General features: G+C 40.8%; 1 protein-coding gene across 6 annotated transcripts in view; it reads right to left on the reverse strand.

The window, feature by feature from the left end:
• The window catches only part of ST6GALNAC3 (ST6 N-acetylgalactosaminide alpha-2,6-sialyltransferase 3), a 592,462-nt gene extending 575,989 nt beyond the window's left edge, over positions 1 to 16,473 (reverse strand). For all 6 annotated transcript variants that reach the window (XR_006268130.1, XR_006268131.1, XM_043460937.1 and 3 more), the window contains exon 1: positions 16,303 to 16,473. Coding sequence is in view for 1 of the 6 variants with exons in the window: in XM_043460937.1 (XP_043316872.1) it covers positions 16,303 to 16,320 (18 nt within the window). In the remaining 5 variants the exon portion in view is untranslated. The remainder of the gene's footprint in view (positions 1 to 16,302) is intronic.
• Between the last annotated feature and the right edge of the window lie 8,901 nt (positions 16,474 to 25,374).

A 25,374-nucleotide genomic window follows, 5' to 3' on the forward strand; every position in this document is an offset into this window, starting at 1 on the left:
GCACTCTGAGTCACACAAATCTGAATTTAATCCCTTCACTTCACTACTTGGGAGAGTCACTCAACTTTCCTGCGCCTGTTTCTCCATCTGTAAAATGGGAATACAAACATCTCAAACAGATGCTGGAAAGTTTCCCCCACATAATGTAAGGTGATTAGCTCAGTGTTCAGTAAATAACAGCTGCTGCCAGGACAGTATTACTGTCCTTCCAAGGCAGGGCTGGAAGACTGTTGCTACAAAATGACCCACAGGGCAGAATGACCTAACATCTTCCTTAAGAGCAATAGTGTCAACTGCACATGAGGCAGCTCTACCGCACAGACTTTAAACAGCCCAAGATAATGTCCAAATCTAAGATTCCTTCATTAAATAGAATGCTCAACAACCTGAACAACCGATAATTTATTTGTATAAAATGTTTAGTATAATTCTGTTATTGGCTTTTTCTTATTTCATAGATAAAACTCCAAGCTCTGCTATAAACAAGCACACTTACATCTTTGGCACATTTGCACTTCCAGCATTCTATTTGAAATTCTGCCTGTGCAATCACTGTAGCAAAATCATAACTGGGACAAGTAATTTCCAAATAGGAAGGACAATGACCAGAGTCACTTCAAGGACTTGAAGTATTCTAAAATAAGACAATAAAATATCCTCTCTGACCCAATATCTCTACCACATTTAATGATCTATTTAAATCCCATTAGTTTCCCCGTTTCTAAAGGATAAAAGTCCACATTACTTGGTAGGACCGACATGACCACTCATGATCTGACTCCAACTATATTATCTCCTCCGGCTCCCAAAACCAAGTTAGTGACAGTCGTCCACAACTTTTCACTGTTCCCCAAAATGATCTATTCCTTCATGCCACTGTATCTTTGCACCTACAGCTCTTTTTTGCCTGAAATTAATTCATTAAATCATTCATTCTTTTCTTGACTATACTATGCTAGATGCTAGGCATACAGTGATAAACAAAATAACCATGATTTCTGCCCTTTCAGTCTTTTGACTGACAAGTAAACAAACAAATATGCATGTATTCATATATTAAGAAAATGTTAAATACACAATAAATAGGGAAGCATAATGGAAATATCATGAAGTTATATTTCATTGATATAAACTGGACAGGCAAAGGCCTGTCCAAAGCATTAAACTTCAACTAAGGGCATGAAAGGTAGGAAGAAATAGCCTCAAGGAGAACCTGGGCCCAAAGTGTGGCAGGCAGGGGGATAACAGCTCAAAGGTTCTGAAGCACAGAGGCACTTGGCATGGTCCAAGAACTGGATGGAATAAAAATAATCAGGGGACCAAGATGTAGATAATTTCTCAAAAATACGCAGGAGCAAGGTCATGTGCACTTGTGAGCCCTGGAAAGGAGTTGTTATCCAAAGTGAAATGGAAAGCCACCAAAAAGTTTAGATAAGGAAACTGACATGACCTGATTTACTTTTTAAAAACCACTTTGGTTTCCATGTGGAGTTATTCCAGGAAACAGGTGAAGAAGGGAGGACAGGGAGACCAGTCAAGAGGAAAAATTGCCTGGCATCCCTCATCTAGTCAGAATGACAGTCTCAAGTATCCCTTGTCTAGTCAGAATGACAGTCTCATGCTCAATTAGAAATTCCACCTCCATGAGGAAACTAATGCCACCAGGTCTGACTTGATCGAGTGGCTCTTCTAAATGTATCTGAATCAAAATTCTTCAAAGGCATAAAATAAAACACCTCAAAGAATTTTTTAGTATAGTTTATCCAATCAATAATCAAGAAAGTTTTTAAGCTTTCCCACAAGCTCCTTTGAAGTGGGATGAATTTATATCGGAATGGATTTCAATAGTCCTAAGTGATTCTCTGCATTAGGAGGTAGAACACCAAAGTGTGGGGGAGGGCGGGGGAAGAGATCTGTAGTCTTGTGCACGCTTGGTACGTATACAGACACCAGAGCCAAACTGCCTGGGTTCAGTTCTCACTACTGCCAAAAGTAGTTTGGTGACCTTACCTAACCACTCTGTTCCTTGGTTTCCTTATCTGAAAAATAGGAATTAAATGACTCAATAAGTGTAAAGTGCTGAGAACAGTGTCTGGCCCTTACTGCATATAGTAAATGCTAATTAATACAAATAATTATAAAATAATATGCTTACACAAATTTTACACTCACTAGCCAAAGACCCTGGGGCAAAGAACTAAAGTTTTCTGCAAGCATCAGTGTTTCCTCCCAGGTAAAACAGATATGATAATAATAGTATTTTTCTAATAGGACTTTTGAATATTAAAGGAAACCATATATATGCCTTAAACACAGTGTCTACCATAAAGTGCCCAGAAAATGCGTACTGATGTTATTTTATTTGTTAGGTTATTAAATTATTGTGGGCAAGTTTTAAATAGGTTTGCCCATGAATGGCTATAGGAATATTTTCTTTGAATGAACTCCTGAATTCAAATTCTACCTTCTCCTTTAATAAGGGTACAATCTTGGGGAGGTCACTTAGCTTAAGTTAAATCTCCCCAACCTTCAATTTCCTCATCTATATGGGAAATGTACAATTGTACCTATCTTATGGGCTTGAAAGGATTAAATGAGATAATACAAAGCTATAAAGCCCCAACACAGTAACTATAAGCACTCAGTAAAGCTGACTCATTGGAAAAGACCCTGATGCAGAGAAAGACAAGGCAGGAGGAAAAGGGGACGACAGAAAATAAGATGGTTGGATGGCATCACCAACACAATGGAGTTTGAGCAAACTCCAGGAGATGGTGAAGGACAGGGAAGCCTGGCATGCTGCAGTCCATGGGGTCACAAAGAGTCGGACACAACTTAGCAACTGAACAACAACAAAAGTAGATTATTGTTACAATTACTATTTTTCATACAGGCCATAATTTCAAAAAAAATTAAAATCTTCAGCTTCTGTTTTATCTTCATTCCCTTTGCCCCTCCTCTTACCCACAGTACTTGACTTCTCTCTAACTGCTTGGTAATAAACTTCCTCTTCATGGAAGAAAAAAGGGGTGGGGAAAGGTCAAATACAGACCCCTTTAACCTATACAAATCTGGAAAAATATATAGTGAATTACAATTGCTCCAATACAGAACTCTGAGTGGTATTTGGTTCAGATGTCATTTCTTTAAGTAAAATTTGAATATCAGGGGTACAAAACGGGTGAGAAGAAAACAAATTCCAATTTACCAATAAGTTAGAAGTCACATGTAGAAATCTTGGCTCAGTTCAAGTCATCAACCAGGTCACTATGGTTAAACAGCAAGCAGAATTAAATAAATATTAAACCTGCCGAGGAGCAAATAATTAAGTGACATAAACCAGGGTATGAAAGAAAGAGATTTTCTAACTCCCAGCTGAAAGAATGTAAAGAATAAATAAGAAAACATCATAAGGTGTCGTTGGCTCAGGTACCTGTTACTGCTGGAGGATGAATTTTCAAGAACTAGGGAGAAAGAAAGGACAACAAGGTGGAGAAAGTCAGTGATAAAAAAGCAAAGTAGTAGTAAAGTCAGCCTCTAGGCCACGGCAAGGGCATGTGGGATGACATCCATCAGCTGTCATCGATGCCACACCACTGATTCTATACCAGGAGCCCCAGTGGCTCAGCGGTAAAGAATCTGACAGCGATACAGGAGATGCAGGAGATGAGGGTTTGATCCCTTGGAGGGGAAGATCCCCAGGAGGAGGAAATGGCAACCCTCTCCCATATTCTTGCCTGGAAAATCCCATGGACAGAGGAGCCTGGTGGACTATGGTCCATGAGATCCCAAAGAGTTGGACACGACAGTGATTGAGCACACACAGAAAAGACTCAGGTTTCCCAGAAAAGAATTACTACTGGAATGGTGTTTACCTTGGGAACTCACTCTGCAAGATATTTCATTTGCTTGGCAAACAGAGGTCCATAAGGCTTCCTTTGTACAGCGAAGATTTACAAGGCTGAGATGATGGTTCTTTAGACATAGCCAGCTGAACTCAGGTTCTGCCATCCACAAGTTCCTGCATCCCCAAGTTTGGCCATTTCCAGTTTCTGCCATCTGTGGCTTCTGCTCATCCCAGTTCTGCTGTCCACCAAATTACAGAAAGTTTCCAAAAGCAAAAACTTGGATCTGCCTTGTGCTGACTTTTTACATTGTATTTACAACTTTTTACATAAAATGTACATTGTATTAGTGTAAGTATTCAAAGATGGGGCTTCCCTGGTGCCTCAGTAGGTAAAGAATCTTCCTGCAATGCAGGAGACCTGGGTTCAATCCCTGAGTTGGGAAGATCCCCTGGAGAAGGGAACAGCTACCCACCCCAGTATGCTTGCCTGGAGAATTCCATGGACAGAGGAGCCTGGCAGGCTTCAGTCCCAAAGAGACAGACAGGACTGAGTGACTAACACACAATGAAAGATGACTTAAAGCATGTGGATGGATGTGCATAGGTCATATTCAAATACGATGCTACTTTATATAAGGGACTTGAGCATCCTCAGATTTTGGTATCACCATGGGCATTGGAACCAATCCCCAGGAGACAGACGGATACCTGGATACCAGCTGTACTTGATAATGATCTCTTTAACACCTGTACTAGGGACAGGCTAGGAGGCCAAAGATGAAAGTGGAAAAATCAGAAAAATGGGCTCCACAATAAATAAAGGCACATAAATGGAGATCCAGGAGAAAGCAAACATTTAGAGATTTATTTTATTTTTTATGCCAATATGAGCCTATAAGAGATTAAATCAGCAGTTTCCAATGCTTTTTTGTTACTTATTAAAGTCCCAAACAAGGCTATGAATCATCAACATGGAAAAAACAAAAGCTATCATCTTTCACCAGGCTTCATTTTTCCCATTCCTAATTCTAAAATAATGACTTTTTAAATATGAGACTAAGTCAATAACTAAGAAAGTGAACTCTAGCACTAACCCATTAACTTCCACTACCAAAGCCAGGACAATCTGACTACAGAAGCTGTTTTCTACACCCTCAAGTCTTCTTGTTAGCCGCAGAGAAACTAGGGTCACAATGTGAGAAAGGGCTTGACATATAATCAGCAGGAACCAAATTCCTGGTTTATAAATCATCATAAACTGATTTTGAAACTGATTTGAAAGAAATAGAGTTTCTAGAAATGCAAGAGGCATGGCACCAGTGACAGATTCACTTCAGACCCAGTCCCTTGCCACCAGACACAGAGGCACAAGCATTTCAACATTCCTGGTGGCCTGAGTCCCACAGCCTCAGAAAGCTTGGGGTTTAATGAGAACAATGTCGGCAGAAATCAAACGATCACAATGCCTGAAAAGGCCATTAGAATGCACTTGACTTAAATTTGTAGTTGAGGGCTTCCCTGGTGGCTCAGATGATAAAGAATCTGCCTGCCAACACAGGAGACCCAGGTTCAATCCTTGGGACAGGACGATCCCCTGAAAAAGGGAATGGCAACCCACTACAGTATTCTTGCCTGGAGAATTCCATGGACAGAGGATCCTGGTGAGCTACAGTCCATAGGGTCACAGAGTCAGACACAACTAAATGACTAACACACATACAGCTTTGAAGCCATTCATAACTCGGCAGCAATTTATTGAGCAGGATGTAGTATGATAGGGCTAACTGAAGCACTGTTGGCATCAAGCAGCATCACCTGGAGGCTTGTTAGAAATGTAGATTCTTAGATGCCAGTCCAGAACTATGGAATCATAAACTCTGGGGGTGGGGCTTACAAATCTCTGGTGTAAAAAGCCCTTCAGGAGGTCCTGTAGTTCAAGTTGAGCAGCAGTGTGGTCAGCTTATCTGTGAGAAGCAATGGACTTAGGGATCCAGCTTTGAAGTCTGAATCCCAGTCCCACTATATGACTTTGGGGAGTTACTTATCCTCTCTGGGCTTCAGTTTCCTCTTTCACATGGAGTTCTTGGCTTCATATTCACTAAATATCCCTGATATTTATGATGTGAGGCCCAGGTGTGAGTACCCTGACTGCCCCTGACCCTGGCTCTTAGAGTAAGAACTCAACAGCTCAGCATAGGCTTGCACACTTTATCTGTAAAGAGAAAGATAGTGAATATTTAAGGCTTTGCAAATCACAGACTCTACATGTCAGCTTCTCAAGTCTGCCATTACAGCACAAAAGCACACTAAGACATGAACAAACATGGCTATATTCCAGTAAAGCTTTATTCAGGGACATCGATATTGGAATTTCTTAACATTTTCACATCATTAAATCTTCTTCTTTTGATTGTTTTCAACCATTTTAGAACACAAAACCCATTCTGAACTTGCATACTACATATAAACAGGCACCAGGCTGGATCTGACCCAAGGGCTATTAGTTTGCAGACCTTGGTCTAGCGTTCTTGCATTAACAAAGTTGTTACGTGATATGAACTAGAGTTTCCTCATCTGTCAGATGAAAATAATAATACCCATCCTGTAATCTTGCTGAGGGATAATAAGTATCTGTAAAATATCTGGTGGGCTGTCTGCCAGAGAGAAGGTACTCAACAAATGGCACCTGCTGTCGTTATGACAATGAAACATTCTCCGCATGAGAAAATGCTAACACTCTATGATGCAGGATGTTTAGGCAGAACCGGGCAGGAATACAACTCAGAGCAGGCAAGTAAAACAGCGCCGCAGGTTTACAAAGTGATTTACTCTAAGTACCACCAGACGTACACCTATTAGCATATTGCTGAATCTATAGACACAAATAAACAGTCAAAAAATAAGCAAACTGTACAAAGGAACTCCAATCACCTTACTCTCCTGACTTAAAAGAAGACATGTGGTTTATTCTGTATGTCTAAATTGCTGCCATATGTGTACCGCCCTCCTGGAGCAAAGGAACTATTCAAATAAAAGTGCATAAAGTTTGTCTCTGACCTCAAAGCCTTCAGGAGTTCACCCTACCTCACTGAGACCAAAGTGGCACTCTCCTGGGAGAATTCACAGCTGCTCAACATCTGGGGGGCCAATCGGGCTCAGGATATGAAAAAGCTTGGGACTCCATTTCAGATGAAATTTTAAGGGCTCATCAAAGGCTTAAATGCATCTTTGGAGCACTTAGACATGTGAATCTACTTTTTCAACTGAACATTTTATAAAATCTAAATAGAGATCAAGTATTTGTGATGAAACTTTATCATCCAAATTAAAACATGCTGCAATGGCAAAATATACACAGACATGAAGACTTATGAAACAAGTATAAATAGCTTATTTATAAGTTGATATTGACTCCAAATTAACATTAACATGTTTTGAATATTTGGGGTTAAATAAAATATATTATTAAATAAATTCTGCCTACTTCTTTTTGCTTTCTTTTTGCTTTCTTAATGTGGCTCTTACAAATAAAAAATTACCTAAGCCTGCATTATATTTCTACTGGACAGTACTGCTGCAGAATATTAAATAAAGGTATTATTGCCATTACTTAAACTCATCACAAAACTGGAATCAGACTTGGAGTCTGTGTAGCATGGTCTTTTTCCTGTCCACACCCTAGAGAACAGCTCTTCTTTCTTGGTTACCCTTTTCCCTGATTGATAAGGCTTTCACAGAGAGAGACTTTCTCATCTCTTTCTTCAAAGTCAGGCACACTGTTGGGGCCAAGAACACCAAACCGGGAATCACAGCCCTGCCCTCTGCAGGTGTGTACTCCTCTTGTTCAAAGGAGGGGAATTGTCTAAGGATAGTGGTTTGCTCGTTCCAATCCTTAAAATCTAAGATGAGCTCCTCATGCACAGTTTAAGCCCACATTACAACCCATTCCCAATGCAGGACATATACATTTTACTTCCAGTTTCCTTGTGATTGTGATCTTTCAGAGCAAGATGCAAAAAGAGTTTTCAGAACTGACCGAACCTTTTATTTTGTGTCTGGTAAATACACAGCTAATAAATTCCCTAGGAAACAGATCTGGATGTCAGACAGAAGTCCCTTCCAGAAAAGGATCTTACATACAAGGGTTTTCAAACCTCAAGATACATTAAGACATGACTGAATAAATGTGGGTGCCCATTTCTATTTATATTTACCATGTGTATGTAGAGACACATACTTTTTTACACAAACACTAGAATGACTTAAGACCGGGACTCTCTTTTCCTGGCCCCTGAGCAATCTCTTTAGGAGTTAACTGTTCCCAGTCTCCCAAATACCAGAAGCTGTGAGCCCCTACCCCTCCACATCTCACAGGAAATGAGACAGAGGTCTGGAGATGTGGGGTGTGGACAAAAGGCTCTCTGACAATGTTACCTACCCTGAGGCTGCTGATTATTGAAGTCTCTGGATGCCCTAGGCCAAGATCTCTGATTTAGTGACTTTAAATCAAGTTAAAATCAGAACCAGAGCGTACTTATAATTCTCCAGCTGAGGAAGAAAGAAAACAATAGTGAAATCACAGATCATCTCCTCACCGCATCTGAGTCCTTTTCTTTACCTTCTTGTTGACAAACCTTGACAAAGTTGCTAACAGGAAAAGGAATGAACCAATTTGAGGCTTAGCTCCTCTGACTTTCCAGGCTCTGGTGGGAGTGCTAATTGGCATTGAAACGCATAAAAGGTATAGATCAGAGTGGCCAGGGACCAACAGGGTCTGGCTAATCCCCAAACTGAATAATGAGCCTTTTAATAACCAGGAGCTAACTGCAGCTTTCTGTAATGGGATCCTGATAACACTTGTTTAAATCTACTCTGTTCAATTAGAAAAATGCCTTCCTCCACTTTTTGCTGAATCCAGAAAACAGAGGACTCATCCCATCTCCAACCCTGGGGATAAGTATGTGTTAAATTCTCACAAACTGATGAAAATTTTTCTCCTGGGGAGGAGATACCATAACTTTCCTCAAACCTCTGCCAGAAAGCTTAATGGGTTCCCTCTGCTTTCCTCAAATCTAAACTCTTCTTTCCCCTACTAGTCCCCAAGATAGGTTTCCTTGATTCAAGCTGTTATCTAATTATTAATAATACTAATAATCATTTTGCCTATATGTACAGCACATTCTACTTTTCAAAGTACATTCAGGAGCTTTATCTCATTTGGATTCCAACACCACCCCAGGGGGGCTCTTGGTTGGGAAGCCTGAAGCTTATATAATCTGTGGTCCTCTTTAAGAAAATGAATATAATATTATAAATATAAAAATGCCAGAACCTCTTCAGAGCCTTGGGGTGGGGGGCGGATCCTGAAGCTTGGCCTAACAGTAAATCCAACGCTATTATTCCTCTGCTTCACTCCCACCTTCAAAGGGATATAGGAGTTGCTCAGGAAAGTGGGGGTGTTTGGTCATGTGACTTGCTCAGGGTCAAAAGGCTATGAATGTTAGAGGCAGAGTTAGAACCTTATTTCCACACTCTCTGTGGCCCCTCTATATCCTCTAGCTCCTTTGTCAGAAAGGAAACTCTGAGGAAGGGATAACTAAAAATAACACAGCTAAAAATGAGCCCCATCAGGAGTATGTTAGGAAGCTGTGTAGATTCAGAGGATGGTGAAATAAACTTAAAGCCCCTGTGAACATTCACCAAATTGGCCCTGAAGGTAAAATACACATTATGTCACCAACCAGAGCCAGGTTCAACCCAACTTTCACCACTTACTAACCATAGGACCTGGAGCAAGTTAGTTAGCTTCTCTGAACCTCAGTATCCCAGGTATCAAACCACGTCTCCTGTGTCTCCCACATTGGCAGACGGATTCTCTACTACTGAGCCACCTGGAAAGCCCAGTAAAAGTTTACATGAGATGATATATGAAAAGCAGGCAGCCCAGGACCCAGGCTGAACACTCTAGGTGTTCAATAAAGAACACCTGTTATTGCTGCTGTTGTTCTCAATTCATCCAAAGAGCAAAGCTTTTACATAAGCAACTCATTCCCCAAAGTAAGCTGATGGAAGTTGCAAAAGCACCTGCTCAGACACCATAAGCCTAAAAATGAGGCCGGGCAACTACTAAGACTAGCATCCCTTGGGCAGCAGAAAGAAATGTCATAAAGCAGATTTATTAAACAAAGTGCCTTGTCTATTCCATGTGCTGGGGTTATCTTAGAGTTTCAAGATTACAACCTGTGTACCTGTGACGTTTCTGTGGCTGTCCAGCCTCAGTGAAGCCATGTTATTTTCCTTTGATATCTCATAGTTTGAGAAACACAAAATTACAGTTGTGAATATTAAGGTTTGTTTTTGTTTTTTGCTTTTATTGTTTCTTTTAACCCAGAGAACCAAAATGATCATAACCTGAGATAAGTCACTCCTATCCTTTCCTTCTTTCTCCTTTCAAGTCCAGGTCTCTGTTCTCCCTCCCTGAAGATTTCAAATTGGCTCCAGATTTTATATGAGAAGCAGTCACAGATCTAAAAGAAACAAAACTGAGAAGCAACTTAAGAAAACTAATTGATAAACTACAACCTACTTGCTTATGTTAGAGTGAAAAATCCACGCTATATCTAAAAAGAATTCAGCTATTCCTAGAAGAGGCCAAGTTAGACTGTTGTCTATAATTAGCATCTCAAAAAAATTATTATCATTTACCCAGTCAATATCTTGTTATTGTTGTTTTGTCACTAAGTCGTGTCCAACTCTTTTACGACCCCATGGACTGTAGCCCACCAGGCTCTTCTGTCCACGGAACTTCCCAGGCAAAAATACCAGAGTGGGTTGTCATTTCCTTCTGCAGGAGATCTTCCCAACCCAGGGACAGAATCTGTGTCTCCTGCATTGGCAGGTGGATTATTTACTACTGAGCACTTGGGAAGCCCATTCAACATTTAGGAATCTCTTTACTAAGAATCAGACTGGTTGTTATGGATATCAAGTTGAATAAGACAAGACCTTTCTTGCCCCCAAGATTCAATTACATAACTACCAACACCACCACTCATATATTCCTATACCCTAGGTATTCCTTTCTATTCACTGAGTCTATAGTCTTACTTACAGCAAGAACAGTATTCATTTACTATACAGTCCATGGAACTCTCCAGGCCAGAATACTGGAGTACATAGCCTTTCCCTTCTCCAGGGGATCTTCCCAACCCAGGGATCGAACCCAGGTCTCCCACATTGCAGGCAGATTCTTTACCAGCTATGCCACAAGGGTAGCCTAAGAATACTGGGGTGGCTACCTATCCCTTCTCCAGCGGATCTTCCTGACCCAGGAACCGAACCAGGGCCTCCTACATTGCAGACAGATTCTTTACCAACTAAGCAATCAGGGAAGCCCTCAATGTGCTTAGGAAACACTAGCGGATCAACCGACTAAAGTCCCTGGGCTTTATGAATTCATGGTAAAACAAAGGAGTTGCGCATATAAACAGCTAATTCACATTACAGGGTAATACTTGTCCACTACAGAGACAAAAACCAAGCCATGGGGCCACAAAGGAAGTCTGCTGAGGCAGAGGAGGGCTTGACTGCAGATGTGACACTAAAACAGGAGTTGAAAGATAAGTTGAACTCTGTCAGAGGAGGAAAAGTGATAGCAGAGAGTTTCCTGCAGAGAAAACAGCATGTACGATAACAACTAATAGCAAACACTTATCAAGGACTTAGTATGTGTCAGGCCCTATTCTATAGAAGTTAGTTCATTTATTCCTCATAACCTTAAGAAGTAAGCACTATTTCTGCTCCCATTTCACAGATGAGGAAACTGAGGCTTAGAGATTTCACTGCTGGAATAGGTTGGTCTGACATCAGAGACCAGGCGTTCAATCCCTATACTATACTACAAAGGCACAGATCCATGAAAGGAGGTATATCTGAAGATCTGGAATTCATCTAGATAAGTATCTAGATTGTGGGCAAAGGAGTAGTAGGTAGTGAGGCCAGATATGCGGGCAGGGGCCAGATTCAGAAGGATCCTGAATGCCAAGCTAAATAGCTGGGTTTATCCCTGCAGGGGCTGGGGATCCAAGACAAGCATTTCAGCCTACAAATGGCTTGATGAGCACTGTGCTTCAGCACAGTAATCTGGGAGTGATGTGGAAGATGGGCGAGTTTATGAGGAGCCCGAAGGAAAGGAGGTTATTTCAAAACACAGACCGAATATGAGGTTCTGGACAAGACAGAGGTGACAGGGATGGAGAATAATGTGCAGAGTTGAGAGATTTCCCTGAGATAGAATTGATGCAGCATGGTGAAGGATTAGGTCTGGAGCAGAGGGGGAAGAGTAAATGAGAAGACACCAAGCCCATACATAACTGGATATCAACACTCATCAAATTTCCCGTCAATCAAGATCAAGGTAGGGACTTCCCTGGTGGTACAGTGGTTAAGACTCTGAGCTTCCATTCCACTGCAGGGGGTATGGGTTAGACCCCGGGTCAGGGAATTAAGATCCTGCACGCCTCACAGCAGGGCCCTCCAAAAAAAGATCAATGTCATACAAGGCCAGGTGACAGGTAGAGAAGATAGCAGTAGCTTAGTCATGCACCTACTGTGCTATTGTCTAACTGCTTCAAGTTCCTAAGTCTCAGCAACCTGGCAAAATCATAATCTTTTCCAAGGCAGAAAGAAGTGTCCTGTGTCTACATGTCCACTCAGTGTACATTTCAGCACAGAATCCAAAAAAAGACCCTTAATACAACTCACTAAATATATGTTAAACATCAAAGGTATACATGATACTGTTCTCAAAACATAACTGCTGGCCAAAGATAGAAATCATTAAAGAAAATACAAATAGGTTTTCATTACAGCAAATACTAATCTGTAATTTATAAAAGAAGAAAATCAAATGACTTTTATAAATTTAAAAGTTTTATTTCACTAATAACCAAATAAATACTAAGTACATATCTTTCTTGTCTACCAAATTTCAAAGACTTTTAAAACACCCTATGGAAAGAGAGTGGCCCTTGATTTGCTTGTTCACAATGGCCTAACTCCCCTGGAGAGCTGCCTAACCAGGTGCATGGCAAGACATGAACCTTCTAAGACTTGAGACTGTTTTTTACTGCAGTAAACTAGCCTATTCTAACTAATGTGAAGATATTCCCATTTAACCTGTAGAATAACCCATTGAGGAATGCATGATCATCTCCATTTCAGAAACTGAGGCAATGAAATCAAGAAACTTATTAGTGGTTGCACAAATTAAGTGGTGGAGCCATAAACAAAACCCACATATTTCTTCAAAGTCCATGCAGTGTGGAGTAAGTATATATTCCACAATTAAATGATTACTGAGGTAATCATTATTCCATTATGAAAACCAGCTTTACACATGGGCAGAATGGGCCCTTACTAAGCATAACAGCTTGAAGGGATAATCTGTATGGCCCCCAAAGACCATCATTTGCTGCAACAGTATAGGCTCCTCCTCTTAGCTAGTCAAGGATTCCTATTTAGGGTCACTATTTAGGCAATAGTGTTAATCAACCTCTTTGTATTGCCTGTTAGGCAATAGGTTAATCAACCTCTTTGTATCTCAGTTTTCTCATATGTAAAAATGGAAAATAAGATCTACCTCTAAACTCTGTTGAGAAAACTATATTTTGCCAAGGAAATTGACCCTGACTCAAAAGTTATCCTTCTAAAACACAAGTTTCATCACACTGCATCATATTCAATCTTCAAATTACAGTTCAAATCATATACGAGTGAGAAGTCCGTCCTGATTGTCCAATTAGAGGGTTCATTGCTTTCTCTCCCCATGCTTCCATTATGCCTTCCACAGACCTATTACTCTTCACATTGTAACATAAACATTCATTTACTTTTCTGTCCCCCTTACTGTATTGGAAGCCAGTTGAGAATGGAGCCAATAGCTTATACATTTTGCGATACCAACAGCAAGCCCAGGGCCAGGATATGGCAGAAAATATTTCATCAAAAGCAACAAAAACAATAGATCATCTTATCCTCACAGAACTCTGTCAGGCATTCTACAACTTGGGCAAATTGAGGTTCCAAGTTGCAGTGACTGTCTAATATATGCAGGAGATCAAGCTTGCATGGAATCCAGGTGTATGGACTGTCCACTGCACCACACATAGTCCTTCAAAGACAAGGAGAAAAGGCCCACCACAGGCCATTAAGACCACCATTGCAAAAGGTACTTTGTTTCTCAAAGGTGGTAAGGACTCGGAATGGTTTTAGGGCAACTTAGAAAGTCATCACATGGGAAAGTATAGGGAACACAGTTAAAATATAAAGAAGGCTGGAAGATCTGAATCTAAGCCCAGGCTCACCCTGCCCTTAACCCTGTTCCCTTGGATAAATCTCTGAAACTCAGGAGCCTCAGCTTCCTCATCTGTAAAATGAGGTTTTAAACAATGATACTCACCTTGTAGGGCTTGACATAAGAATAATAGTTATATGAAATGAGCTGAGGATATAGTAAAGGTTAATTAAATTATAGTTATTATTATTTATGAGGGAAACTAGCACATATTGAATGCCTGTTCCATGATATATTTTTCATATATTATTTCATCCCCACAGCAACCCTGTGGAATATTACAACCTTGTGGTACTGTTACTTTAATTTTGTATTGCGGAAATTGAGACTAAGAGATGTTTTAAGTGACTTGTCCAGGGTCACACAGGTAGCATCTGGCAGAGCCTGAGTTTAGACCAAGGTCTTCCTGAGTCCAAAGCCTTTGCTCTTTGCAGTTTACCTGTCTGCACCCCAGCTTGGTTTCAGTGGAGAAAAAATAAGGAATAATCAGATATGTCCCAAATGTCTGAGGTCAGTGTGAGGGGCTGGAAAGGCAAAGTTGGATCAGATTCATCTGTAGCTTGAGATGTCTTAAAAATGTTTGGAACATGTGCAAGATGAGATAGGGGAGAAATCAAAAGGGAAGAAGACAGCCAACAATCAATGTCACATTCAACTTTTCTTTAGGCTAATAACCCAATAAATAGTAGAGATGACTCATATTCATATTTCGGTCCTTGTGCTAGAAGTCTCCAAGGTAAAAATCCCACATTGTAGTACAAATGTAAATAATAAAAGTGTATTATTTGATCTTGCGTCCCAGATAATGTTCCGAAATCAAACAAAGGAAGTTCAGAGAAGTCACAGGAAATACCTCATCTCCTTAACTATAAGAAATGGAAACAAACTCTACTAGATTAGTCTCTTATTTGAATCATTAACACCAAGGCATGTTGGAAGAGGATTCAGGTAACTAATATAGCAGTAGATGGCTTCAATTCAAATCACCCCACAGAAAAACAAATGCTCTTACACACTTATACACACACACACACACACACACACACACACACACACACACAAATTGATTTCTGGTGTTTTTCCTCTGTCACAAACAGCTTCCCCAAACTTGGAACGAGTAGGCCTTTACACTCTCCAGTTAAGGCCCAGGGAACTTTCATGCTGTGAATGTTCTTGACTCATACAGTCAGGAGTCAGGTTAGGCACCAGTAGAAACAATAGTGCAGAAAAATGAAAAAACAAACAAATTGAAAAAATTTGAAAAAAATAAACAAAATTCCCTGTAGAATAAAAAGTTCTCAGGTGAGGCACTCACCCCAAGTCCTCCTACCTGATGCTACAAGGCTGTGAACCTAGAAAGATGTTCACTTCAGGCTAAGAACACACGTGGAGAAAGAAAACTCAACAAAGAAGGGGCGCCTGAGCAGACTCTGAGAGGGAGTGAAAACATTTTGTCTGTTTGTGAGCAAAAGAAAGGTTCGACTGTTTAAATTTTTTAGCCAAAGTTAGGCTTGAAATTCTCTACTAATAAATACATCCTCTTGTGAACTTTTCCGAAGTGGAACTTTGGGCACACAGAGTTAGCTGATCTCACAGAAAACTCATTCCTAAGGGACTACCTATAAACTCAGAAGTTTCTGTCTTCATATGATCAAATGTGAGGTAGAACTCCCTCTGCTCACTCTCATCCCATTCAAAAGCGCTCTACTCCTCAGCACCAATAATCCGTGGCCAGCCTTTGCTCTGCTGCGCGTGGATTCAGAAAGGCCTCAGGCATCGGGGCCGCGGGATTCGCTGGAGCACCCCTCCCCTCCCTGCCACCCCCATTATTCGGCACACAGCACTGCTCTCCCCTGGAGCCAACAGTCTGCAGTTTCTTCAATGCAGGCGCGAGCAGGCAGGAATGGTGGGAAGAGAAGCCGTGCCAGCTACATGTTTCTGAATCTCCCTCCATATGCATTTGCCAAAGGAACAAAAAGAAAATCAACGACAGGGAAAGACAACTGAGATGAGGATGCGGTGGGACCGCGGTTGACTCCGCGCCTCTGAGCAGCAAGAGGCTGGCCAACCACGCGTCCGAGCCATAGATGCGATTCGTTACCTTCAGGATGCAGGCCATGGCGCTCCGCCGGCCCTCCTGCCACCGAGCAGCGGGCGCGCCTGGGTCAGGGGCAGTCCCGGCGACAGGCTGGAGGCTGGTACCGCTGCAGGACCGCTCCAGCCCACATTCCCGCAGATCCAAATAAGGGGACCGCGGTGAGAGCTGCGCGGGCACAGGCCCCGCCCCTCGGGTCGTGGGCCCGCCCCCGGCCCCGTCCACTGGCTCGCGGCCTGCGAGGCCCCGCCCCCAGGTCACGTGCCGTCCCTGGCGCCTGCGGCTGCCTCTCGTTGCTTGCTACTTTTTCATTTCTGTTTTTTTCTGTAAACTTCTGTCTGTTCATCGTATATAATGTCGCTCAGCAGCAGGCTGGGAGCTCAGATGGGTCCCGCTGGGGAGAGAAAGTGGCCTTTTCTTCTCCTCGATTCGGTCTTCGCTAACAGATCAGAGAACTCATAGCAGACACTTCACACTTTTAAAGAAGTTTAGTGGGTTTGGAATCATCTCTCTCCAGGCTTTGGGTACATCAAAGGATTCTTCAAAAGTAGCAAAATTCTCCCTAAGCTGGTTAAGGAAAGAGCCTTCATCCTACTTTAAAACCCTGTGATGGCCTTATCTAAAATTAATTTGCCATTAAAAGGGAGCACAAATGTCAATCAGGGAAAGATGCAACCAACTGGAGTCTATGTAGGATATATTTCGTTTCTAAGTACACAAGGTCTTCCTTCGTGGCTCAGGCGGTAAAGAATCCGCCTGCAATGCGGGAGACCTGGGTTCGATGATATTTCATTGCCTGGAGAATCTCATGGACAGAGGAGCCTGGCGGGCTGCAGTCCACGGGGTCGCAAAGACTCGGACACGACTGAGCGACTGAACTGAACTGATAATGCATTGCTCTTTCCTGCTTTAAGCTTACGTGTTTAGGCAAGAATACTGAAATGGATTGCCTGCGGTTCTCCAGGGAATCTTCCCAACCCAGGGATTAAAACCGTGTCTCTTACATCTCCTGCAATGGCAGGCAGGTTCTTTACCACCAGCACCACCTGGGAAACCCATGAAAAATGTGTGTATACATAAATACACTGTAAAGAATATAGGTATATGTTAAAATATAGTATATTCTCATATGTATACATTAACTATATATATATATATGTGTGTATATATATAGTGTGTGTGTGTGTGTGTGCACACGTGCACATGCACAGGATTTTGCCCTTTCCTGCAACAAGTTTAGAATTTGACAATTTTGTTGCAATTTCAGTAAGAAGGTTAGATCTAAACTTTCCTATTAGCATTGAAAATCCAGAGAGGCCATTTTTCACCATCCAACCTGAATACTCTGATGCTAAAACACAGTGAGGTATAGCAGCTCCGCCTATGAAGCAGGTGATCTGGGAGAAGACATGTCCTGGGCCCTCTCCACCTCTCTTCAGGAAGCCCCCTTCCCCATCCAGAACTGACTAAGAGAAACAGTTATTTCTACCAGGAAAGTAACATCACACACATAGCAGAAAAAGGGAGACACCAACCTGTGTATATACACAGATATCCACCACTTGGTCTGTCAGATAAATATTAAAACTAGGCCCAAGATATTTACCCAAAAGAAGTTTCACTTGCTGGAAGCCCAGTCTAGTTTCCCTGCAAGGCGTCAGGAAAAGCACTGCGGGCTGCCAGTGGTGACTGTGACATCTGAGACTGGCTTACAAACCATAATGCAGAAACCCCGGCTTTCAAGGCATTTGATGTTTTCTTGATGAGAACATGAAAAATCCTGGGAGAGCAGGAGGAACCTCAGAAAAGGGTTGCAGAAGCTGAGACTGTGGAGGAACTGGCCTGCTCCCAAGGGAAACTCCTCTTTTTAGTCTCCCTGAGGGAGATTCTACTCTCCCACTCCTTCCTCCAACCCCTCCATCTGTTTCAGAGATCTGCTGTATTTTCAAGGAAGAACTCTTTGATCCTGACTGCATGTTTTAAACCACCACTTTCTCTCATGGTCTGCAGTGGGTCAGGAACACTCAGTAATTCATCTGTTTATGAATTCAACAAACTTTTATTGAGATGCTACTAGAAGAATAAAAATTTTTTTGAGCTAACTTTAACTGGAGGAGAAAACTTTTACTGAAGTACTACCGGACTCTATCAGAGATGAGAGAATGATTTCTGTGGTCTCTAACATTATCTCAGGTTTTGTCAAGTGGGAAAGATAAGATATATATGATAATACAATGTGATAAGGTCCTTAACCAGGGTTCCCTAATGGCTCAGACGGTAAAGAATCTGCCTGCAATGCAGGAGACCCAGGTTCTATCCCTGGGTTGGGAAGATCCCCTGGAGAAGGGAATGGCAACTCACTCCAGTATTCTTGCCTGGAGAATCCTATAGACAAAAGAGCCCGATGGCTATAGTCCAAGGGTCACAAAGAGTTGGACATGGCTGAGTGACTAACACAACAAGATCCTTATAAAAGTGGAAGCAAAGCTATAAGGAGAGACTGAATCTGACAGGGTGGCAGGTGGGAAGGGCAAGAGCAGACAGAGCTCTCTTTTCTCCATCCAGAAGGTTTGCCATTCTGGGAGACAACACAGGGGACTCCAGCGAGCACCCCCCTTGAGCCCTTCCTTGCTGGATGACCTTGATCAAGTTTCTTAACCTCTCTTAAATCCTTCGTTTATTTAATAATATGTAATTCCTTGTGAAAAATAAGGTAATGCTTGTAAATCCACTCACCTCAGTCTCTGGCACTATGAACATTCTCAAAATGGTAGCTCTTTTCTAAAGCAAAAAAAAAAAAAGTTGACTAAAGAGAGTAAGAATAGGATGATTTCCATTCTTCTTGGGTGTCTCAGAAAAATAAACAAACACGGAGCAGGTAAACAACTAGCATCCTATGGCTTGGGTCCATCGCCAAGAGGGTTTCACTAGCTCCCTCAGTCTTGTGTATGGATCTCTCAAACTCCCACCCACTCATGTCCACACTTCCCAAAATGTTATTCTTTTGTCAGCATTCCTAAATTAAAACTAAATAGAGGCAGGAATTGTCATATTTTATAAAAACCTAAAAACAAACTCAAACAATTCTAAAGTAAGTCTGGACCAAAAGTTTTACAAAACAATATTAACAGTCACTCTTTGAGCTGGACAGAAGTTGGGTGAGAAAAAAAGCAGTTGGATGGTAATAAAAGCATATTCTAATCCTATTAGGGAATGAAGGCACAGCCAGATATGCAGGTGGTATTGGTTGTCTGTTTTAAAACTGGCCAAACTATAGGAATAGTTTAGTTTAGTCCATAGATATAGCATAATTTTCCAAGTCTCAAGTTACATGACTTAAAACCAAAAGCCTGTTTCTAAAAATAATAATAACCAACCGTAGGCACTCTACAATTATATACAATATCCCATTTGATCCTCATGACATCCATATGAATGTTATCATTCTCAGCTGGTAAGCAGGGCAACAGAGATTTGAACCGAGATAGTTGGACTTCTGTGTCTGCCCTCATAACTGCTACACTCAGCTCCCAGGTAGATTAGGAGCCCAATCTCTATCGTTTGGCACCATTCAAATTTAATCTAATTGTCTTAGATTTGATAGTCAGAAAACCAAGGGTAAGATTATATCCTCTCTAGAATACATACTGGGACCTACCCAGGTGGCGCTAATGGTAAAGAACCTGCCTACCAATGCAGGTAGATGTAAGAGATAGGGGTCCGATCCCTGGGTTGGGAAGATTCCCTGGAGGAGGGCATGGCGACCCACTCTAGTATTCTTGCCTGGAGAATCCCATGGGCAGAGGAGCCTGGTGGGAGATGGTCCATGGAGTTGTAAAGAGTTGGACATGACTGAAGCAACTTAGCACGCACGCGTGCCACGTGCAGGATACAGTCTAGGATACAAAACCTAGAGCAAATATGTAAGTATGTGGGAAGCAGATATGTTCTATGTTTCTAAGTGTACAGGATAGGTATACTCACTTGTATCTATCAACCCCTAGCTCCTGGGACCTACTTTAACAAAGACATTGCATATCCCATCCAGGTTTCCCATAAAACCAGCTATTACCACCCTCTGTTCATGAGAATTTCATCTGACCAAAGACTCACATGCTGTTGTATGATGTGGGTGGGGCCTGCTGTATAGTAGCCTGCCAGCCCTTGCGTTCCTCCATGGTAAGATCCTTGGGAACTGGCCCTATTGTTACATCAGCCTCCTGTGGATTCTTCTGGGCTCTAATGGTCCATCTTCCTTTTCCTCACCAGCCTTTCACCTTAATTTTAATATGCCTTAAGGCTGAGATTTTGTAAGTTATGACAAGTCATGGGCTAAAATGTCCTATTTAAATTCAGTTTTGCCTTCATTGTAAACAGTCCCATTACCATGTAATTCTCTGAGTTATAATGTTTCCTGATAGAAATAGAATTAAAACTCAAACTCCCATAACTTTTCCAATTTCATCTTGCACACATATTAATTTAATATATTTGTATTCAACACAGAGTCATTTATTAAGGTTTTAATTGGATCTCGGTTTTTCCCATCTAAAATTTTTAAATGAATTCCAGATATCATAAAACTCTTCTTGTCATCCACTACATAAATTATGCTTCTATAGGAGACTGCGGCTAGAAGATCCATTATACAATGTTGTGGGGAAGTCATTTTTTTACATTCTCGGCCAAGATAGGAAATAATTTTTTTTCTAGAATGCATTGCACGGTTACAATTTTGACCTAGGAACTTTTTCATACCCTAAAGCACATCTATTTGTCCATGTCCATGTGTGTGTCTGCATCTGTATCTATATCCAAGTATCCTGTGGTTGTGCTCTTCCCGGTGAGTATTTATGAGATTATATTGGCCTGTGAGTTAAGCTTTATTTCCCTCCATTTAGGGTAGAAGATCATTCCAAAATTTCATCCATTTTACATTCCCAACACTTGAACTTACTGCTTTTTCAAAGCTTTACACAGTTCTAATCCAGATTTCATCATTATCCCTGACTATAGTCATACTTATCTGGGATTAGCTCCAAAACAAGTTATGCATTTTTATTTTAAACTGCATTTTTTAAATATTATATATTTTCTCATTCTCAATGTTCTCCCTTAACTTCATCTCAGCTCTACTCTACCGAATGATCTACTGAGAAATGATATTCCCATCATTTCTCAAAAAAAATTTTTGTCTCGTTTACAAATATCTGTTTTTAAGTAAAAGAGAAAAATGTGAAATTAGTATTTTACCTAATTTTTATTACCTAGAAAAATCTAGGTTTTAACTAGGTTTGGTTTCCTTAAAGAACTCCCCCTAAGATTTTTTTTAAAACATAGTCAACTGAAAGCAAACTTGGCTAGAAGCACTGGCATGTCATTTGAATTTGGTTTGTATTGGATTTCTCTAAGGTTATTGAAGCCTCCACTATTAATTGAGTCTGATATTTCTTAACCACATTTCCCAGAGTTTGTTTTCTTTTTATGGTGAGGTTCTTCCCATGTGTTTCTCTACACTCTTCTTATATTTCACCCCTTAGCAAGGCTTGGTGACACGCTGCCTTAAAATATTAGAGGAAATTTGGTATTTGAAATGCATCCACGGTGGATCTGATACAAACACCCACAGGAGTAGTCTAACATTTGGCCTCCTTCTGAGTGTGTCTTTGCCTGAACCACTTTTTCTCTAATGATCTGGCTCTCACAAACCCTCTAGAGAGAGTTTGCTTTTTGGTCAATTCTTTGTGTCAGTGCAAACTCTCACTTTTTGTAGCTCTATCTGAGCTATGTAGGAAAAGTAGAAGACAAATAATGTCATACAATCCAGAAAAGAAATGTCCAGGGAGGAGTCATCTAAATACATTCCTAGAAAAGCCCCAAAACACAAGGTACTCTTTCACGTCCAACAATGTCAAAATCAGTGAGCGTTGCTCACAGCACACTTGTGGGAGGTTAGGATGGACAACCTCAGAGAGTCAAAGTACATGGCCTTTGCTGAAATGGCATTCATTCTTTTGAAGAGCAACAATTCTAAAGCAACAGTGGGGTTAGGAATCTGAAACACTGTTGTTCATTTTTTCTGATTTAACAAACATTTGTAGGCACAGGTGATGTGTTTAGGAAGCAGAGGCAGTTTGGCTTCCTCCTATATTCAAAACCTATGTTCAAAAAGGGTTCCTTTCATCTCAAGCTGGGTGTACTATAAGCATGCCAACATTCCTTTCCATTATCATTGCCCATTATTCTCTTACATCAGGAGTCAGCAAGCTTTGTTAGTAATCATCTATATAGTAAATATTTTAGACTTTTTAAGCCATTTATTCTCTGTCACAACTACTCAGTTCTGCCATTGTACCACATTGTACCTGTGGTACACATGTACATTGTACAGTCTGCATTGCACCACAAAAGCAACCATAGACATAAACAAATGGATAGTGGCTGTGTGCCAATAAAACCTTATTGGTGGACACTGAAGTTTAAATTGCTTATAAATTTTCAGTGTTATGAATATTCTTCTTTTATTTTTTTCTAACAAAAGGTGGCACGAATACACAGAACTATACAAAAAAGATCTTCATGACCCAGATAACCATGATGGTGTGATCACTCACCTAGAGCCAGACATCCTGGAATGGAAAGTCAAGTGGGCCTTAGGAAACATCACTATGAACAAAGCTAGTGGAGGTGATACAATTCCAGTTAAGCTATTTCAAATCCTAAAAGATGATGCTGTGAAAGTGCTGCACTCAATATGCCAGCAAATTTGGAAAACTCAGCAGTGGCCACAGAACTGGAAAAGGTCAGTTTTTATTTCAATCCCAAAGAAAGTCAATGTTCAAACTGCCACACAATTGCACTCATCTCACACGCTAGCAAAGTAATGCTCAAAATTCTCCAAGCCAGGCTTCAACAATACGTGAACTGAGAACTTCCAGATGTTCAAGATGGATTTAGAAAAGGCAGAGGAACTAGAGATCAAATTGCCAACATCTACTGGATCATCAAAAAAGCAAGAGAGTTTCAGAAAAACATCTACTTCTGCTTTATTGACTATGCCAAGGCCTTGGACTGTGTGGATCACAACAAACTGTGGAAAATTCCTCAAGAGATGAGAATAGCAGACCACCTGACCTGCCTCCTGAGAAACATGTATGCAGGTTAAAAAAACAACAGTTAAAACTGGACATGAAACAACAGACTGGTTCCAAATCGGGAAAGGAGTACATCAAGGCTGCATATTGTCACCCTGCTTATTTAACTTATATGCAGAGTACATCATGTGAAATGCTGAGTAGGATGAAGCACAAGCTGGAGTCAAGATTGCCAGGAGAAATATCAATAACCTCAGATATGCAAATGATACCACCCTTATGGCAAAGCAAAGAAAAACTAAAGAGCCTCTTGATGAAAGTGAAAGAGGAGAGTGAAAAGTTGGCTTAAAACTCAACACTCAGAAAACTAAGATCATAGCATCTGGTCCCATCACTTCATGGCAAATAGATGGTGAAACAGTGGCAGACTTCTTTTTGGGGGCTCCAAAATCACTGCAGATGGTGACTATAGCCATGAAATTAAAAGACGCTTGCTCCTTGGAAGGAAAGCTATGATTAAACTAGACAGCATTTTAAAAAGCAGAGATATTACTTTGTCAACAAAGGTCCGTCTAGTCAAAGCTATGTTTTTTCCAGTAGTCACGTATGGATGTGAGAGTAGGACTATAAGGAAAGCTGAGCACTGAAGAATTGATGCTTTTGAACTGTAGTATTGGAGAAGACACTTGAGAGTCCCTTGGACTGCAGGGAGACCCAACTCGTCTATACTAAAGGAAATCAGTCCTGAATATTCATTGGAAGGGCTGATGCTGAAGCTGAAACTCCAGTACTTTGGCCACCTAGTGAGAAGAACTGACTCAATAGAAAAGACCCTGATGCTGGGAAAGATTGAAGGCAGAAGAAGTGGATGACAGAGGATGAGATGGTTGGAGGGTATCACTGACTCGATGGACATGAGTTTGAGTAAGCTCTGGGAGTCGGTGATGGACAGGGAAGGCTGGCATGCTGCAGTCCATAGGGTCGCAAAGAGTTGGACACAACTGAGCAACTGAACTGAACTGAAAAATGTGTGATTCATTCTTGGTTCTACAGGTTATATAACGTAGTTTCCAGGCAGATTTAGCCCAAAACTGGTTTGTCAACCCCATCTTAATCTTTGTACTCTTCATGCAGCCAGTTTTTAACCATCCTTCATGGCTGAATCAAATTGGTGACTTTTTGGACACCCTAGTTTACCAAAGATTCCCCTATTTGAATTCTAGCAATTAATTTGCAAAAATCTTTGTTGGTTAATCACATCCTATCTCATGGCATTTCTTCTAACATTTACTTCTCCTATTATCTGAATCTTTATTTTGACTTTTATTCTTGGCCTTATTTCCCAAATAGATCACAAGCTTCCTGACTTATTTCTTTCTTCCTTGCATCTTTCACTTCTCTGTGCTACAAACAAGGAAACACAGCAACTATGAAAAGATAACGAAGAATGCCAAGTGAGAAAGTGTTAACAGCCCCAAATTTATAAGCCTGAAAAATCAGGCTGTCCTACCATTTTGGACACTACTCAAAGATCTTGAGAAAAGAATTTTGCATGTATTAGTAATCCTTCCACCATGTATGATATTCTCAGATCATTTTATGTTTCTTTTTAAGGCATATATAATCTTAGTCTTTTTTATTTTTTAATCAACAGACTGATTACTTGATTTAGATGAATTTTGCAGTCCATGTTTAATGACAAGAGTGGCCTATAATTACCCCTGTGGGTGTTCTCAGTTGATTAAGAAATCAGTGATGCTTTTCCTCTAAATGAAAGCTGCCTTATTTCCATCATGATACTTTTTAAAAAATCACTATGTACAGTATTTTTTAATCAGTCACAATGCATTCTGTTTATCCAGTATTTATTCTCATTAAAAATTACTTTCTGACTTATACTATTATTCTTTCCAGTTCATTTCACTGTATTTTATCTTTATTTTTATTAAAATGAAATGAATCAGATCTTATAAAGAAATTCGTT

The sequence above is a fragment of the Cervus canadensis genome, chromosome 2 (genome assembly GCF_019320065.1).
Source record: "Cervus canadensis isolate Bull #8, Minnesota chromosome 2, ASM1932006v1, whole genome shotgun sequence".
Taxonomy (NCBI): domain Eukaryota; kingdom Metazoa; phylum Chordata; class Mammalia; order Artiodactyla; family Cervidae; genus Cervus; species Cervus canadensis.